This window comes from Tamandua tetradactyla, chromosome 23 (genome assembly GCF_023851605.1).
Source record: "Tamandua tetradactyla isolate mTamTet1 chromosome 23, mTamTet1.pri, whole genome shotgun sequence".
Taxonomy (NCBI): domain Eukaryota; kingdom Metazoa; phylum Chordata; class Mammalia; order Pilosa; family Myrmecophagidae; genus Tamandua; species Tamandua tetradactyla.
In genome coordinates, this window is record NC_135349.1 from 3,564,703 (window position 1) to 3,583,743 (window position 19,041).

Genomic DNA, 19,041 nt, shown 5'->3' on the forward strand with positions numbered 1-19,041 from the left:
TTCCCACCAACAGTGCACCAGAGTTCCAACTTCTTTGCATCCTCTTCAACACTTAATTTCACCACTGATATTTATGAAAACGGTTTTTGTTATTAAGCTTCTTCAGCAATGCTTCTTTTTCTGGATCAGCAGGTGAAGTAGCAAGAGGACAGAGTGGAGAAAAGGCCAAGAGGCAGGACTGGGCTGGGGGCTGAGGGCGCCGGGAGTCGGCCCTGCCCCCTCCTCTGAATCCCGTGAGGGGGCTCGGGAGCCAGGGCGCCTGGGTCAGAACCACCCCCACCCACCCACCCAGGGTGTGAGCCCGGGCAGCCGGCTTCACTCGCTGGGCCTTGATTTTCTCATCTCAATAGCAGGGTGCTGCTGCACACCCCTTGAGGCTGCGAAGACTGCCCTGGCACAGGCACGGCGCGGCGAGGTGGCTGTAGAAAGTGCCGTGGTGCTGGCGCCTCGTCAGTGGGGTGCCACAATCCCTGCAGCCAGTTTCCCAGCTTTCGCCCTCAGGACTCCTGGGGATTTCCTGCAAGGAGGGAGCTTCAGGAGGGAAATGTGATGCATGCGGCTCCCATCCATCTTGTTTATAAAACGGGATACGCTGTAAACCCTCTGTTTTAAGCTAGTTTAGAAATTTACTTCACTGTCAGCTGAAACACTCATTTACAGACGAGAAGCTCCCGGGGCAGGGCTCGTGGTTGCTCGGCCATCTGGGGCGGCCCAGATGTGCTGGTGACCATGTCCTATTTGAGGGCAGCAGGGACCCAAAGCCACCTCTGGGTCTGTGGGGTGTGAGCTTGCCCAGCCCCGAAGGCTTTGTGTTTTCCCGCTCACCGCTGAAGGTCCCACTCCAGCCCCACCTTCCTGCACTCCTGCCCCAGAGTCATTGCTCGCCGCCTCCAGTTTTGACTTGTCTCCAACTGAGTTGAAGCAAAATTATCCATTTTAACCTCCTGCATGTCTGGAAGGCCTGGAGGCTGCATGATTACCCAGAGCTGGAGTGCCCGCCAGGTATGGCGGCTCAAGGAGCAGATGTGTGTGCTGAGAAGGTAAATCATATTAGGGAGTTTGATTTCCTGTTTACTTCCATAGGAAATCAGAGTGTTTGACCAGAGAAATGTTGATGTGGTTACAGCGAACTGATAAATGTGAGGAAGACTTCTTTCATTATATTGAAACATGAACAGGAGATCCTCACACCATGAGTTAAAAACTTGCTCTACCCAAATCAAAGTCACAGGGGTTTGTTAGCTACACTAAAAGTAGAACCTAGAATGGTCTGGCATGTCCTGGGCTGACACCAGCAGTAGAGACCCAGCCTGACCCCCTTTCTTCCTGCACTCTCTCTGCTCCTTCTGCTCCCATCTCCTGCAGTGCCCTTGCTCCCCTGTCATATGTTAAAATCACCCCCGTAGTTAAGAGCCAGACAGATATTCTGGACTACAGGGAGTACCCAGAATCCCCCAGCCCAAAATGTCCTCTCCTGGCCTGAAACCCTCTTCATAGTCTTATTTTGTATTAGAGTTTGTATTGTGATTTTTCTCTGTTCCTGATTTAACTCATCTTTCTCTGCTTTAGATCTGACCATCCCTCAGCCCTGAGCCTAGGGTCTGGTTAATAGTCAGGGAAACCCCAGCTGTTATGCTGCATAACAAATAAGCCCCTATCTCAGTGGTGAACACCCCGACAGTGTGTTTATCCCCCACAGCACATGTTCTTTAAGGTCAGCTTCATGTCCCCTCATAAGGCTCAGACTGGAGGCCCACAGGGGGCTGGCTGGCCTCACATCACGGGGAAAAGAGGAGACGGTGGCCCATGGAACCTTCCGAGAGCTCCCTCCAGGAAGTAGCACGTCACCTGCTCTGGCGTCAACAGCTAAAACAAGTTGTGTGGTCAAGCCGCAGGTCAGGGGGTGGGAATGTACAGTTCTCCCCGCAGACAGGACTGCTGTGATGGCCCAAGGTCAAAGGGCGACTCTCCCACAGGAGGGCAGGGCATATTTGAATGAGCCAGTGAGGGACTGAATGAACAGCCATCATTCTTACTGCAGCACTACAATTTCCACAGATTTTCTGCCCAGCTCTCTCAAACCTCAGCAGCTTTGCCAACCTCCTTTATAGAACTTTTCTTTATTTTCTTCCCATGGTGTCAGCAGGCGATTGTCAGCCTCCTTGCCTTGTCCCTGAACCCTCCCCTGAGGGCCTGCCGCTCAGGACGCAGTGCAGGGACCTGGGGCAAGAGCCTGGTCAGGTGGGACGTGGAGTGTGGCGGTGACCAGCTGGTGTTCTCCACTAGTCAGCAAATTCGCGGTCTGAATCAGCAGCTGTCACCGTGTCCCAGTGGCTGCTTGTCCAACACACAGATGCTCGACAGGCTCCTCAGGGACACCCAACCCACCCAGCAGGGCTGAGGAAGGTGGCAGAGGCACTGCCCGAGTGCTTGCCCGCCAGTGTCCAGCGCCCCCTCCCCTGGCAGCTGTGTCCAGGCTCAGTCCATGGCCCCAGCTCCCAGCCTCAATGCCTTCCCGGCGACAGCCCCTGATGTGGGTCACAGATGCAACCTCTGGAGTCCTGAAACTGCTCTCAAAGGCGGGGGCAGTGCCTCTGTCCTCCAGGGCCTTGGCAGCCCCCTGGCAAGGCGGCAGGTACAGCCACGCCGAGGACGAGCACCCTGAGCCCTGAGACGGCACTAAGCCTTGGCAAGATATCCAGAAAAGTCTCAGCTTCGCTCCCTAACCTTTCCGTCTCACCTTTTCGTGCTGCTCGCAGGCGATCACTGCATCAGCAATGGCCAGAGATGCCTGAGCTAAGATGCATTTTGAAAATAAGTGCATGCATAGGTTCTAAACAGCGTTCTAAGCTGAGGTTTGTGTTTGCTGCACGCCACAAATGTTCAGGTGGGAGAACAAAGGGATAATGGCTATCAGAGGCCCTGTCAGTCCCCAAAGCAAACATTTGCAGCCAACAAGCGCTGCGCTGGGGCCGGAGACAACAGCACGTTCCCGAGAGTCAGCTTCGCCCATCAGGGAGGAAAGCCAGAGCCACAAACACAAACCTCAAAACCAACAAGCTTTGCTCCGTGTTTACATGCATTTCTCTCCCGGCTTGTGTCATTCTCAAAAATTTCTTTGTGAATTGCAGTGTTTCCCTGGCACAAAAGCACCGAGTGGCAGCCTGGCTGGTGGGGGTGTGTGGAGCAGTTCAGCTTGGGGATGGTTGTGCTTCTCGCCTGCCCAGGACAGGAGTGAGGGGTGCCCTCCTGCACGCCAGCTCCTGCCAGGGAGCTGCTGGGAGCCTGCAGGTTTCCCTGGTTCCCACAGAATTGCAAGGCCAGAGTGCGTCTTCCCTGCAGGAGCGGAGCTGTCCGCGCAGCGGGTTTGGCAGAGGTTTTCCACGAGAGGCCGCAGGGGTCACCCACAGCAGCCTCAGCCGTACCTGCCCACTTCTGCCTTTCACATTTTAATTGTACAACAGTAATTTTGTGATAGAGTTGCCAATGGCAAACATCTAAAAAGACATTAACTTTATTTATGTTTTGGATTATTAATGCGGCTGTTAAAATTCCTCCAGTTAGTTTTGATTGAATTGTTTTTTTGTGTGATTCTGTTGTTTAATGGAGCGGTAAATAAGAATTCCTGATAATGAGGCTGAGCATCTGTCACAACAACCTGGTGTGGGTTATTAACATTTCCATTAACGGTGGGGTGGGCAGCCAGAGACGGAAGCCACACAGTTAGAACAAAATAAATAGTGGTGTCAGGCTGAGTGGGCGTTAATTACCATTGGATTCTACACTGGGGGAGAGGGTTGAGGTGGGGAGGGGAGGACAGGGGCAGGGTGCTGGGAAAGGTCATTCTGCCTCGAGCCACTGCTCAGGGCTCCATCCCTCGGGCAGCGGCTGCAGCCCGGAGAGACCCAGCTGCAGGAGGGGCAGCACCCCAAGAAGCTCCTGGGGAGGGTCCCCAGGGTGTGGCTGAGCAGGGAGCCAGGGCCGGGAGAGGAGGGAGCAGTTCCCAGGGGACAGAGGACAAGTTATCACAAGAAAGCACACGGCATGGAATTCAAGGACTGTGGAGGCACTTTGCAATGGACGCATATGTCCTTCAGAGCAGTCACCTCTCCACGAGGCCCTTGTGTGTGCCCTGTGGCCCTGGTGACATGAGGTGGAAAGGAACAATGTGGAACCCTGAGAGGGAAGCTAGAACCCACCTCTTAGAGGCGGGGGAGTGCTGGGCCCTGGGGCGGGAGGAGGGGTCAGTTCAGGAGCCTGTCCCTGTCGGTCTCCAAGGTGGCAGGAACTCATACGCTGGTGTCCCTGAGCCTGTGGGTGTACACACCTTTGTCTTCTCCAGCCTTGGCCTGGAATTCGGCCTTTACCTCCGCTATGAATGTAGGTGCCTCCACAGTGCCAGCCAGGCCGGGACGCGCCAGCTGCAGACCCCCATAGCGGGGTGCAGCTGAGACCCGGGGGCCTCACCCTCTCCACTGCTTTGCCCTCACGGTCACTCGAAACCTCACTGCACATTTTGATCAAGCACGTATCTTATTCTGTCATGCACTTGCACTGGAATACTTTGCTAGCTTTACCTCAACCTTATCTGTTTTCTTTATGATTCTTTGCAATTTATTTTCCGCATTTACAATGTCATTCTGAGAAGGGTTTGCAATCTTCCCTGGCACACCAAGGCCAGGACCCCTTGAGGGGGTGCCAGGGCCCTGCTGCCCGTACTGTGGCTGGGTCCGAGCTGCGAGGCGGCCGGGGTGGGTTCTCCCCAGGGTGGGTCTGGGTGGGACTCGGGGTGGGGACCCGTGGAAGGTGTGTAGCCGGCTGCCGTCCTGACCACCACCTCAGCCGCCCTGTGTATGCTCCTCTCCCTCAGCTCCAGCGATGGCGCCCCAGAACGTCCAGGTGAACCCCCTCACGGCCAGCCAGCTGGAGATCACATGGGACCCGCCGCCCCCCGAGAGCCAGAACGGGGTCATCCAGGGCTACAAGGCAAGCTCCGCACCCGGCTCGGCCCGTTTCCTGGTTCCAGTCTGCTCTCTCACCAGCCGTGGGGCCTGAACCCCCGAGAGCCCCTTGAACTCGGGCTGGGGTCCTCCCCACACCCCAGCCAGTACCCTGGGCTCGCTTTCTCACTCCTGTTTCCATCAGCTGCATGGAGGGACGGGTGGAGGAACACTGAGCATCTTGAGCAGCCTCACTGCGCTGTCTCCTGTGATGCAAACTGCCATGGCTGAGGGGGGCGGGGGGGTGGTGGCCGGGGCCCACTGTGTGGCCACAGGGTTCCCAGCACCCTATGACTCCAGGCTGGGAGACCCTGGCTCACCCGAGCACCCCAGGGACCTCATCTCCTCACGCCACAATGGCAGGGTCTGGAAACCTTCCTCCCTCTGACCCCACTCTGGGAATCTGCAGGGCCTTTGCCAACAGTAAGAGGAAGTGGGGGGAGCTGAAGAGAACAGGTTTCCTGTCTCAGCCCTGCCCTCAAGTCGCTACTGGAATGGGCGAGTCCCTGGACTCTGGATCTGGAGCATTTCCCCAGTGCCCAGGCGGTAGGCTCCCGGGACGCACACTGAAAACCTCGGCACGAAAATGTCAGGACTCCGTATCAGCCAAACGCTAATAAAAGGAGCGGGGATAAAAGGAGAGCAGGTGGTAGCAATGGGTGTATTGGCTCTGCAATCATGAGGTGGGCTTGGTTTACCCCGAGCGGGAGGCTCATCACATGTCCCATCTCCCAGACCACACCTGCCTACGTGGACCCGATGTCAGCCGATTGTCCCGAAGAAAACCTCCCAGTTCTATTCCATGAAAGTGCCCCCATCTTTCTCCAGAATTAATTTCCTTGTCTGGAGGAGCCTTAGTTTAGCAGTTGTCAGATTCTCCAGGCTGGTCTGCCCTAATGACTATTGGACCAATTAAATGTCCATTTAAAAATGATTTTTGTAGGTGTTTTATGAAAATTAATACCTTCCTGCATGGCAGGGCCCTTACAATGATTAACGAGGGCGTGGAAAGCAATGTTCTGTGAGCTCGGGGCTTGGAGGCAGGGAGCTATTTATGTACATCCAGAATATGTTTCCCAATTTCCCTAATGCTGAAAACATTGAGCCATGGGCATTGATCCCCAGTGAGGACGCCCGCGGCTGGTCTGCCCTGAGCCGTGCCGGGCGTCTGACAGTGGAGCTGCACCTCGTCCCTGCCGGGCCCGCGTGGGTGCCAGTCCCGCCCCCGCCCTGGGCTCTCCTCGGCTCAGCTGAGGTGCTTCGCGGCCCAGCAGGGGCGAGGCTCACGGGGCGAGGGGTGCCCCGAGGTGCTTAGGCAGGGGTCCTGCAGCCAGCTGCTCGGCGGCGTTGGCACTGCCTTCTTCCAACCTGCCAACATGAGTGCATGGAAGCTGGACACGAGGACGTGGTGCCCACGAGAAACGTGGGTCTTCCCGACAGGCCTGAGGCCTCGTGGTTCTTCATGTGATGTTTTAGGGTTAATTTTCTAAGCATGATGTCGCATTGACTGAGAATTTAGATGCTTGCTGCAAACAAAATGTGGCAGTGGGGGCTAGTTAGGGGGCTTGTTCTCTTCCCAGGTCAGGGTGGGAGGACTCCAAGTGCTCCCCGTTTATTCCAGAAATTGTGGGAGGGGCAGAGATGCAAAGAAAGGCACCTGGGGCAGGCTCAGTGAGGGGTGGCACTTGGCTGTCCTCAGAGTCCATCCTGGGCAGTGTCTTTTGTAACGGGCAGTGCCACGTTCTAGACGAACAGCTCGGAGGTCTGTGGTCGGCTCCCCCCGGCACGGCAGCCAGGGGTCTCACCCAGGCACAGGCAACCACGGGGCAGGCAGGGGAGGCTGGGAACAGCCATGCATTTTGGCCCGTTCGGCACCCTGGCCAGGCACCCCAAGGTCACCTTCCTGGGAGGCTCAGAAGAGGAGAGGGTGGCCGTCCCTCCCGAGTGGCCCATCCCCAACCCTTCCCTCTGCCTAGCAGATCTATTACTGGGAGGCTGGCGGCCAGAACGAGACGGAGAGGATGAAGGTCCTGTTCCTCCCCGAGACCATGGTGAAGCTGAAGAACCTGACAAGCCACACCGAGTACCTGGCCAGCATCTCCGCCTTCAACGCCGCCGGAGACGGGCCCAGGAGCGCCCCCAGGCAGGGCCGGACCCACCAGGCTGGTAGGGAACAGCTCCCTTGGCCTGGGGCTGTTGGGCACAAGCCCATGCCATCCCCTGTGGAGGGTCCCCTGACCCTCCCGGGCAGCACAACTGGGCCTTCCTCTCTTCCACAGCCCCTCAGCCCGCTCCCTGTGTAATGGGAGTGTGTGTGTCCACCGGGAGCTCTGCGTGGCGGGGGCACCGGGCGTGCAGGGGCCTCTGGGCAGCGGCCCCTAGGAGGGGAGTGTGCAGGGGGTGTGGGCAGGCAGGAGACTCTGGGCAAGGAGCTCTGGGTTGTCGGGCCTGTGCTGACCCATTTGGTCTCCCCACGGTCCGTCCTGGTCTAGCACCTGGTGGGTGTCAAATAAATGAGACGTTCCTCTGAGCAAATAGCCTTTTGCCCCAGAGTCCACAGGTTCCGCAGAGGAGCACGGGCTTTGTGGCCGCAGCCAGGCTTCCTCAGGACCCACAGCGCTCACTCCAGGACCTGGGCCCTCTGAGCAGGGCGGCCGCACTGGCCTGTGCAGACCCTTGGTGCATGGAGGCCAGGCCACACCGTCGGGCTTCTCCAGGAGCAGCTGTCAGCAGCTCCCTGACCACTGCAGGCCTGGCCCCCCTTCACACCAGGCCAGATGCAGCCGAGCAGGCCCCCAGCACCTCACAGTTTTGGTGGCTCTGGGCGGCTGCAGGTGGCCCAGAGACCGTCAGGAAGCTGCCTTTGTCCCCTAGGGAGAGGCAGCTGGGGAGGTCTGAGGTTGGGAAAGTGGGCTCAGAAACCCATGGGCAGAAGGCCCATCCCAGTCAGGGCTCTTCTGGGGATTCAGGCAGCTGGTGTCCCACTGAGGTCGCTCCTCGGCATCCCGCTTCCCAGGAGCTGACCACAGCCTGAGAGGAGACAGCTCCCGGCACCACCCTGCAGCCTGGATGGGGAAGGAGAGGCCCAGAGTCAGAATCTGAGTGAAAAGGACATGGGCAGACCTGGGACAGAGGCACCCTGGGAGCCTGGCAGGGGCTGGAGAGCAGGCGGGGGGCACTGGGTGCCTTCTGGGCACTGGGGGGCATGGGGTGCAGGAAACTGGGTCCCGTGCAGGCTCTCTGGCTGGGCCAGTGGGCATGCACGCTGCGCCAGGTAGGGATAGCTGGGACGGGCTCTGTGGCATGCCCTGCCAGGGACTTCTTTCTAGGCACAACGGCTCTCCCGCATCCTCACAGTCTCCAAACCAGGTGGGGACGCTGAGACGGTCGAGTACGAGGGGAGATTTCAGGTACAGGGTGAGGGGTCTGTCCTCAGAGACCGCCAGCCCCCCGGGAGAGGACGGGAGGAGAGAGGACGGGAGGCCACTCGCACACCCCAGAACTCCACCTGCCCCAGAAGAGCGGGGTTGGAAGCCTCTGGAAGCCTCCAGCGGCCACCAGCAAACGCAACTTTCTGCACTTCATTTTGTTTGCCTCTTTTATTCATCATTATACCTTTGCCACTTCTTTCAAGTGCTTTTGTGTTTAAACACTGCCATTTTCTCTGCTTTTCTCTGGAGGATCCGTGTTTCTCATTGATCACAGGAAGTTCTGAGGTGATCGATAAATCTTTCACTGAGCAGGAGATGACATTGAATAACATTTTTTGCTCTGTACAGAGGCACAGGCATGTATGTATAGGCTCTATAAATGAAGGTCTAATGAAAGTCGCTCTGTCCCGTTTTTCCAGCTCCTGGTGCCCCCAGCTTTCTGGCGTTCTCTGAAATAACCTCCACCACACTTAACGTCTCGTGGGGCGAGCCGCTGGCGGCCAACGGCTTCCTGCAGGGCTACCGGGTGGTGTATGAGCCCTTGGCGCCCGTCCAAGGTGAGACGGGGGGCACGGCTGTTCAGAAGCACCCCTCCCTCTGCAGAGGAGCCCCCCACGCCCTTTCCCCTGGGCTTAGTCTCCAGGCGAGCAGCTGGAACAAGAGCTCAGGCGTCGGGGTGCTGGTGCGTGTCTCCGCGGGGCTGTGCACACCCCAACCCGGCTCTCTGCGCCTCCCAGGACTTCCCCTGTCCCTGCCATGCTGATGGGGGTCGCGCGGGCCCCTGGGGGTCCTGGAGGGTGGATGCCGGCTGCCTCCCCCAGGGGCCGGAGGGTGGATGCCGGCTGCCTCCCCCAGGGGCCTGGGCAGCCTGGCATCCTTAGGTCATTCTCTGCAGCTGCCTTTGGTTACATTTACTCAACAGTATTTATTCAGCACTTGCTGTGTGCCCAGTACTGTTCTGAATGCAGGAGTCTGTGGGTCCAGGAAAGAAAAGGATCTCAGCTGGCTGGTTTATCATGACCCTTGCTTTCCTGAAGCCAATGAGTTGATATTCCAGTAGGGAAAGAGACAACAAACAAATAACTTAAACGAAAGACTCAGATGGTGATAAATGCTAGGGAGGAAAGAGCTTAGGGAGTTATAGGAGAGTTGGATAGTGAGGAAACACCAATGGCAGAAAAGTCCGAGGGGGACCTTCCAACAGAGCACAGTAAGTGCAAAGGCCCTGAGGCAGGCAGGGGCTGGGGACCGTGCCGGGGGCCGGCACTTAACGAGTGAGGATGAGAGAAGTACAAGATCTCTTCACATGCTGGGCACTTGGATTCTACTCTAGCATGAAACTGAGCAGAGGCTTTGGTATGCCCAACATAAGGGCCTCTCTGATAGCTGTGGGAGATTGGGTTGTGGGGAGGGGGCAAGTGTAGAAGTTTGGGAGCAAGGGACCAGGTGTGAGCTGTTGCTGTATCCCAGCAAGGGAACCTGGAGGAGGGATGATGGGGCAGCAGGTGAGGAGTGGACGAATTCTCAAGGTGGGGCCCCAGGGCAGGCCCAAGGGCTGGGCATGAAGACTAGGGAAGGTCGCTGGAGAGACTCCACGTGGCTGCTGTTGTCCGTGGGGCAATTAATCATGGCCATCGGGCCACTCACTTGTGGCTTCTCTCTGGAGTCATTTTAATTCCTTAGATGTGCATCCCTCCTCTCTCCCAGCTTATGGGTGCACTCAATGCCTGTCCAGTGGGCAAGTCTTTCCCGCCCCGTTGTGCGCCAGGCATGGAGGTGCTGAAGAAGTAACATGAGCCCCATGATTGCTGCCCTGCGGTCAAGCGGGCTTCCCACTGGCAATATGCACCGATGACTCTCGAAATTATTCATTATTTAACACATAGGAAGGAAAAGATAACCAGCCCATCAAATAATATCAGTTCTCCATTTAAAGCAATGATCAAAGTTGCCTTTCAAAGTAAGTACATTCAAGTAAAACAGGATTTCTCCAAAATCCTGATTTGGAGAAACAGATTGAAGCACTAGGTTTTCTTTCATTGAATCTAGGATGCCACTGACTATAAGATGCATCATTATTTTATGAAGTGCTAAGAAAGGAAAAATACTTCCGATGAACTGTGCATAAACTGTGCACCCCAGATCAGTGTTGTTAAAATGAGGGAGAAAAAACATGCTCGTGATAATCAGCGAAGGTTGGTAAAGGATGGCAGACATCATTTTAGAAATGGCAAAGGCGGCACAGGGACGCAGGTGGAGGGCAAGGCTGGTGTTCTGTGGTGTCAGTTACAGAACCCGGCCACCGTACTGGGCACTGGCAGCTGGATGTGGCAGGAGGAGTTGAGGTCCCAGCCACAGAGCCCCAAAAGGAGCTGCCCATTGTTTTGCTAATCCAGGAGGGTGGAAGGTGGAGACACCTTCCATTCTGCCCACCCCTCTTCCCTGACACACGCACACGTGCCTGTGTTACAAACGCCTGTTCCAGGATGCTAACCAACGGGCGTCCATTCAAATGAGAAGCAGTTGTCAACACTCATGGCTTTGGTTGACCTCCAACCTCTTCCTAACCAAAGACTGTTTGAGTTTTCGCATACTTCCTCAAGGAAGTGACTTGCTGGCCAGCACTTCTGCGTGGATGTCTGTAGGATCTCCCTGGAAACCTCACGGCAGGTAGCTCCGGGCTGCTGCTCGTCCTCGTGTGCAGACGTGCTCTCCAGGCAGGCCCCTGCCTTCAGTCATCACCAGAAATGCCACGCTGGGGCCTGAGTGCCACTGAACTGCTCCTTTCTCTCCCCTCTCCCTCTCTTAGAGTGCTTCCAGCTCACCCCCAGAACTCCCTGCCCCATCTCCCATGGAGACGACCCTCCGCATCTGGTGTCACCGTGTGGGCCATGCTGTGCTCACTTGTTCTTCTCCGCAGCTGTGTGTGCCTGGGGAGGAGAGTTGTCAGCACTGGGGAGATTGTGTCCCACTCTCCGGCAACCCTGTGCCCTCCACACAGTGGCTGAGGAGCACTCACCACCCGGCTGTGCCACCTCTAAATCCTTGTGACAACAAGTCGAGCGGGCGCTGGCGCTATTCTGCTTTTGCAGACACAGAAATTGGGCTTAGCGCCCACGAGACATATATTTGCCTGAGGTCTGTGTTAGAGAATGGTGGCGAGGGGGGCTGCACCCTGCAGTCTCAGCCAGAGCCGCGCTGTTAGCTGCCGCACTCCGTAAAGCAATGTCGAGAGCACCTGTGTTTCTGAAAGTCAATGCGAAGGTGAACTTCCCAGGGACAAAGGGTGAGGAGGATTTATTAAAGCACTTCCTATTCCAGACAGATTACTGGCTCCACAGTGAGCAGAGCTCATCTTGCTCCCGAGTGAGTGACAACAGGCAGTCATGTCAGCCACAACCATGCTCGCCTCTTTTCACAAGTAATAAGGCCATCCTTCACGGACATTGCTCTCTTGTCTGTTGAGAAGGCTGCTTTTCACCTGGCTAGCCCCGGCGCTTGCTCTGCAGTGGCAGCCAGAGGAGAAGCGGCTCCTTTGCTTTGTGGCTGAGCCATTCCCCACCCAGATTGGGAGAATATCCAGACTCACAGCATCAGCAGCTTCAGCAGGTCTCCCTGGGTGGCCGAGACAAGCGAACCATCCAGAACCCCAAATTCCAACCCCGTAGGAGGTGCGGGAGCACCTGCATCTTTGATTCCTTCTCCTCCGTCCTGTGGAACATCCACAGCTTAGATGGCCTGGGGGTGCCGGCAACTGGAAGCCACCAGCCAGAGCCCGAGGGCAGGGCAGGCTGCCGCTTAGCACCAGGTGCTCACTGGGCCAAAGGGCCCCGCCTGGCTTCCTCCTCGGGGTGTCCCAGCTTCAGGCCCCACCCCACCCCAAAGGCCCTGTCCCAGCTCCAGGCAGGGGTGAGGCTGGCTGCAGACCTCAGACTTCCTGCTGGCTTCCCCTGCAGCCTGCAAACAGCCTCTTCCCTAGGAGCAGAGCCCCCAACCCTGTTCCCTGGGGCCACCCTGGTTGACCCTCTGACCTTCCAGAGGCTCAGAACGTCAGAGCACGTGGCCTAGCCAGGCACCTGTCCTGCTCACTAGCCACATGCGGCAGTCACACCAATAGAAGAACGTTGCCCAGTAGGGGATGGAGAATCCAAATACTGAAGTGAGTCTGTAATGAGGAGATGCTGTGACGTGGAGACTGGCCGCTCGGCGGGCATGGTGGTGGGGTGCAGGAAGCCCCCAGTGGCTCTTCGGAAGTGCCCTCCCCGCGTGCTCCAGGCGAGCCACATGACTTGGTCTGGCCAGCAGCTTCGGGAGGCCAGGCATTTCCAAAAGCGTTTCTGCACTGACAGCTGTGGCTCCTGCTGGTCTTGGAGCCACCGTGTGGACCAGCCCCTACCTGGCCCTGTCGTCACCAGGGCCGCAGCTGCAGCCTGCCCACCACTGGGCAGGGAGTGAGGCCATTGGGCCCAGCCAGCCCCCAACTGAAACACTCCGCTGATTGCTGACACACGGGAGCCTGGCCGAGATTGGCCGAGCACAGCCCAGACCAAAGCAACTGTCGTGCCGGGTTGTCCGCTGGATTAAATGGGGGGTGTTGTAAGCCACCAGATGTGAAGTGGTTTGATGCACAGTAATACAGAAGAGCAGCGGCAGGTGAGGATTCTGTGTAGACTACAGGGCATGGCTGATTTCATGTGCTTTCAATCAATAACAAGGATAAAGCAGGCAGGCTTCCCACCTCATCTTACTTCTCACAGAAGTCCTGTGAGATGGCATGACCCATTTCAGTTATTCTAATTCTCCACCCTCTATGAGTCTCAATGCAGATGGGGAAACTGAGGCCTACAGAGATCAAGCACCTTGCCCGGCATCACACAGAGAGTCAAACCAGACCACGGACCAACTGCAAACCCCTGATTCTTTGCATGCTCTTTCCCTGCTCCCTGATCTGTTTGTTTCAGAGAAAATCAACTCTCAGCAAAAATGTGGAGCACAAACTCATGCCCTTGTGGCCTGTTGAACCCTCTGCTGAGGTAGATCCTACACCCATCCTCTGACCAGTGCAGAACATCAAGTCCCCAGAGAACTGAGTCTCTGGAGCACTGAGTCCCTGGAGCACTAAGTCCCCGAAGCACTGACTCCCCAGAACACTGAGTCCCTGGAGTACTGAGTCCCTGGAGCACTGAGTCCCTGGAGCACTGAGTCCTTAGAGCACTGAGTCCTTGGCGCACTGAATCCCTGGAGCATTGAGTCTCCGGAGCACTGACTTCCTGGAGAACTGAGTCCCCGGAGCACTGAGTCCCTGGAGCACTGAGTCCCGGAGACTGAGTGACTGGAGCACTGAGTCCCTGGAGCATTGAGTCCTGGAGACTGAGTGACTGGAGCACTGACTCCCCGGAGCGCTGAGTACCTAGAGCACTGAGTCCCCAGAGCATTAGTCCCTGGAGAACTGAGTCTCTGGAGCACTGAGTTCCTGGAGCACCGAGTCCCGGGAGCACTGACTCCCTGGAGCACTGAGTCCCCAGAGCATTGAGCTCCTGGAGCACTGAACTCCTGGAGCACAGAGCCATCTGGAGCCCTGCTCACCCCCCATTCCCTGGAGCACCCTAGCCATGTTCTTAGGAATCTTATTTTATGGCAGAGCTATTTTTATGTCTTTTTAAAATGTTTAAGTGGTAGTATTTTTATGTGATTGCACCCCCAGGCCTGGAGTGCAGAGCACAGCTTTAAAAACTGACTTAATAAATAAAATTCTGACACACTTGAGATGGGAGAGGCCAGAGTAGCTCTACCTCATACTGTGTTAAAAATTCACCACATCTGTACACAGGTTGTTTTTTGGCTCTGGGAAAAAGGAAGGAATTTTAACAAAAAACAAAAGGGATCGCTATCCTGAATAACTTTGCATCCACCAGGATCATTTGGATCGCTAATGATGGGCATTACGTGTGTAAATTGTCAGCTTTGAAGTCCCTTTCTCTGGCAGTGGAAGAATAGGGTCAGACTTTCTGGACAGAAATAGCCTGTCTCTCTACAGAAAAGCCCAAATTTGGAGGATCACTTAAAAGCAGCTAAAATAGATCTGAAATAATTTGGAGGAGAATATAAAACAGAATAAATGTTTTATAAGAGGTATAATACAAAAAGAATGACCCAGTTCGCAGGTATTTTAGAGACCTCTAGGATTAAAGAAGTTGCCTTTGATCTTTAAAAGATGGATCCATTTTGTAGTAGAAGGCATTTTGTTCAGTTTTTCTTAAATCAAAACTACTACAGCGTGGAAGGTGTGACTGGCTCCGTACCTGTGCTGCCGGCCAGTGTCCCACAGAGCACATTCTCTGAAGTAGAGGATGGTGGCAGCCACCTGGTCCAGAGACGAGAGATGCAGTCCTTTAATTGCAGCTCTTTTAAATGATAGTCCCTGGAAACCGAATTCTGTTGACTGATAAGTTTTGGAAATGCTTCATTCTTTTGTCCTTCTCCAAGAGATGCCCAAGAAAAATTAATATATTGAAAGCTCTGAGAAGTCCTACAGCAAAGAACATTTGTAATTTTTTTTTAAATGCATCATTGTCAAACTTATTGACTCAAAAAACTTCATTTCCCCTTTTGGGAAATACTTCATTTGTGTAATTTTCAAAAATTATCCTAACCCTGTTGTCAAAAGTTTAAATCCCCTTTGTCCAGTTCTACCTGGTACAGCCTGCAGCATTTTTGCATTACTCACTCCTTCACACGGTCATGGTGGGCACTGGTCTCCAGGGAGAGCAGCCGTGCACGTCTCTGTGTTGCCCTCGTTCTCTGAATCAGGCCATCGACACTGCGGTGACCAAGTTTGCTTCATCCTTGCTTCAAGGTCCCCGGATGGCATTCTCATGAGTTGCTTGAGGCCTTATGGCTACTGGTTGGCCAATCCAAGCAGCCCAGAGACACCTCATAGGAGAAGCCGCACTTTAACTGTGCCTTTTGGGGACAGTCCCCGACCAAGCAGCCTCAGGCCCACTCTTGGCCCCCACAGAGCAGGTTTCCATGGAGCTGCATGTTCAAAAACAAGTGTCTTCCTGGACCTCCTCCGTATTACACTCTCCCTTGTGGCTAAGGCAGGAAACATGCAGCTGCCTATACAAGTGGCACAGGATTTTGTATGAGTAGAACCCAAGTGGGTAAAGGACCTTTGCAGAAATTTGCCCTGGAAGCCAAATGAGGCCAGGCCAGGGTAGGGGTGTGTCCCTCCCCGCTGTGCTGATTGGCTATCTGACCTAGGACAGGGCAGGGGTATGTCCCTAACAGCTGTGCTGATTGGCTGTCTGACCTAGGACAGGGCAGGGGTATGTCCCTAACAGCTGTGCTGATTGGCTGTGGTTTCTTCTCCCCTCTCCCCTCTTCCCTCCCACTTAATCAGTGGGATCCTGGGCCGCCTCCCAGATGTGCTGTACGTTTGTTATTTTTCTTTGTCAGTACCAACTTATCAAGCTTGAACTCTAATTACACTTATCTGTGCTGAAAATTGGCTATTATCACTGCTTAAACACCTTCTAATGGTAAGAAATAGTCTCTTAGCAAACTGGGCTCCTTTTCCTTCTTATCTTCACAGCCAGGGCTGTGCTCATTTGGGTCTGAATTCTTTCCTTTGCTTTCTGGATGGTTCTAGGGGTGAGCAAGGTGGTAACAGTGGACATTAAAGGAAACTGGCAGCGCTGGTTGAAGGTGCGGGACCTCACAAAAGGAGCCACCTACTTCTTCCGTGTACAAGCGCGCACCATTGCCTACGGGCCCGAGCTGCAAGCGAATGTCACAGCCGGGCCTGCCGAGGGTAAGCAGACCTCCCCTGCCGTACAGCTCAGCTCAGCCTCAGCCCAAGGCCCTCGCCTCGAGCTCCAGGGCTGGAGATGTGCCTGCCCTCCCAGTGAGGCAGTACTGGCCGACCCTGAGCTGGCACGAACTCAGGAATACTTTGGCAAGAGATGACTTCAAAAGCATGTATGAGATTGAGCTTCCACAGGTGGGCATGTTAAATAAAGGTGAGTAAGTACTTATATGTGAAGTGTGTAAAGTTTTGATTCATTTTCTGGAAAAAATAAAAGAAAACCAAAGTATTCAAGTGTCAAAATAAGTATGAAAGTTTTAAAGTTTTCTCACACCATTAACAAGGCCCATGTAACTTCCCACTTAGCCAACAGTGTGGGCCTTGGTTTTAAGGCTGACCAGGGCAAGGGCTGCAGACTTAGCGTTTGAGGAGTGCCCCTCTGGGCGGGAAGCAGGGGCTGGGTACTTTCCTTACATCATCTTTAAATCCACTGAACAACTCCGGGAAGTGAAGGTCAGCTTTCCCATTTTTAAGATGGGAAAATTGTGGCTGATGGAGGATGGCAGCCTGTCTGGAGAACAAGAAACCAAGGCAGATTTGACCCCCTTCGCCCTCATGTATGCTGTCTGCCCTCACGGCCATAACTCTTCTGTCTCTTCCTTTTTACCCCCCAGGGTCCCCGGGGTCACCCAGGGATGTTTTGGTCACCAAGTCCGCCTCTGAACTGACCCTACAGTGGACAGAGGGAAACACCGGCAATGCACCCACCACAGGCTACGTCATAGAGGCCAGGCCTTCAGGTAGGGGTGCGGGGCAGTAGGCCATCCTCAGCTTGGGGAGTCTGCTCGGGCCGCTGGAATCACGTGCAGCCCAAGAAATGGTTGTTCCTGCAGAACCAGAAGGAACATTCCAGAAAGTGTCCGGGTGCCAGAGCCCCTGGGTCCCTTTCTCTTTCCGCATTTCCCTGACAGTGCTGAGACAAAGAGGGCATCTTGTTGCAAGGAGAGGTTTATTTCCCACTCTCCACCTCTCAGTCTCCATGGTTTGCACTACGCTGTTGACCTCACAGGCTTGTGAGCACCATGCTTTAGCCATGTTATACGTACTTGAGGGATGGCCCCTGTCATTATCAGGAATATGTGCACGAGCACCTGGGGTCTTAAAGACATTCCTCCAACTCATAGCATCTCGGCTGTTGGCAGGGACTCTTCTCGGGGTTCTGAACCTTTCACCCTCCATGGAAAGAGTCACGCTTAGTTCTAGTCATTGTGGATACTCTCGTAGGAGTGATGCTGCCCTATCATTTGCTTCATCTCTTTGGCTTCTGAAAATAAAGTCTAAGCTCCATTCCCTGCCCTCCCCACCCTCAGATTTTTCCCCTACTTTCTCTTCAACTTCACTAACTAAGGATGGACATTATTGGGGAATGAATTTCTGACGTATCAAGCTATAAATAAGAGGACTTGGGGTTGAGGCGGATGTGACTGCTCAGAAGCAGAGGGCACCGGCCCTGTGCAGGCCCGAGCAGAGTGAGCATGTGCCTTGGCCCGCCACCCGGATGATCCCGGAGATCTGGGCACACAGCGGCGACTGTGCCTGGGGTGCAGCCAGGAAAGGGCTCCCCAAACCCCACCCTTTCAGGCTCACTGCACTGTGGGAATCGCTTTAGTCTCACATTCAGAGAAGCTATTGGGCTGCAAGGAATGATCCCAAAATTACACATATTACTGGGCTGGAGAGTTCCCCACTCCCAAGAATTGCTTTTGAATGATTGCTAGTGCCTTATGGAAACTTCTGAGGAGAAACTTAGACATAAGACCAAAAATTAATTGTGATTCAAAAGCAATATGAAAAATTATTTGGCTCAAGAGCTCACAAATGCAGGCTTACCAGTCTGGTAGGTCCTAATAGTGTCTTCTGAGCAAGACATAGGTCTGTTCCAGAACAAGTTCCCCAGCTGGTGAGGGGCCTGACCTCGGAGGAAGGCAGGTGAGGAGTAGACCTTCCACAGCTCCCAGACACGCATGCTCCCTCCCACTCCTCTGAGGGCAGAGGGCCTGGAGGAGCTCCCCAAGCATACCTTCAGATTCAAGGCATCTTCAGAGATTGGCAAGAGCTGAGGATAGAGGACCAGATGAGATCCAGAGGCAAAGGCAGAGCAGGCCAGTGGCGTGGAGCAGCACGAATTCGAAGGAATCAATGAAAACATTTTTCTCCCAAAATCCAGGGAGAGCACTTCTGTCAGAGGTGACTTTGTTAAACATTCAGGACCATCAAGGGGCTCGTGAGTAGAATTCAAGGGATCCATCAAGAACTTGGATGAGAAAAAAAAGTTTATTTTCATGACCCTCCAACTCAAGTTGAGTGTCTCCTTCAATTATGGGTATAGGTAATAAAGCACCTAAGTAATAGCAGTACCTGTGACTTTGCCAGAAATAAAAATCACAGATCTCTTCACAGCATGTTGCAGTTATCACAGGTGTTCCACAGTATCGTGTCCACTCACCATTGCTTTGAAGTCATGGCAGTAAGCAGACTCTCTGCTAGACCTGGTTATTTAACATATCATAAGGAACCGTAGACTTCAGAGTTGCCCCAGGAAAATGCTGACCATCTAATCCAACTCTCTCCACATGTCATCCGAAGAATCACAACAGTAAACAGGTGGTGCCAATAACAGCACACATAACCCACTCCTCCAGCATTACTAGGAGACAGATGTTGTGATTCCCAGTTATCCACATAAGCTCTGACAATGTGACCACTTTCCTTTTAATCCTATGTATTTTATTTTATGCATCTA

The 19,041-nt window shown here is 54.4% G+C and overlaps 1 protein-coding gene across 7 annotated transcripts in view; it reads left to right on the top strand.

Moving 5' to 3' along the window:
- SDK1 (sidekick cell adhesion molecule 1) overlaps nt 1–19,041 on the top strand; it is a 1,057,379-nt gene that overhangs the window by 1,004,548 nt on the left and 33,790 nt on the right. For all 7 annotated transcript variants that reach the window (XM_077140486.1, XM_077140483.1, XM_077140481.1 and 4 more), the window contains 5 exons: nt 4,871–4,986; nt 6,980–7,166; nt 8,851–8,988; nt 16,083–16,244; nt 16,913–17,038. In XM_077140486.1, coding sequence (XP_076996601.1) covers nt 4,871–4,986; nt 6,980–7,166; nt 8,851–8,988; nt 16,083–16,244; nt 16,913–17,038 — 729 coding nt within the window. The remainder of the gene's footprint in view (nt 1–4,870; nt 4,987–6,979; nt 7,167–8,850; nt 8,989–16,082; nt 16,245–16,912; nt 17,039–19,041) is intronic.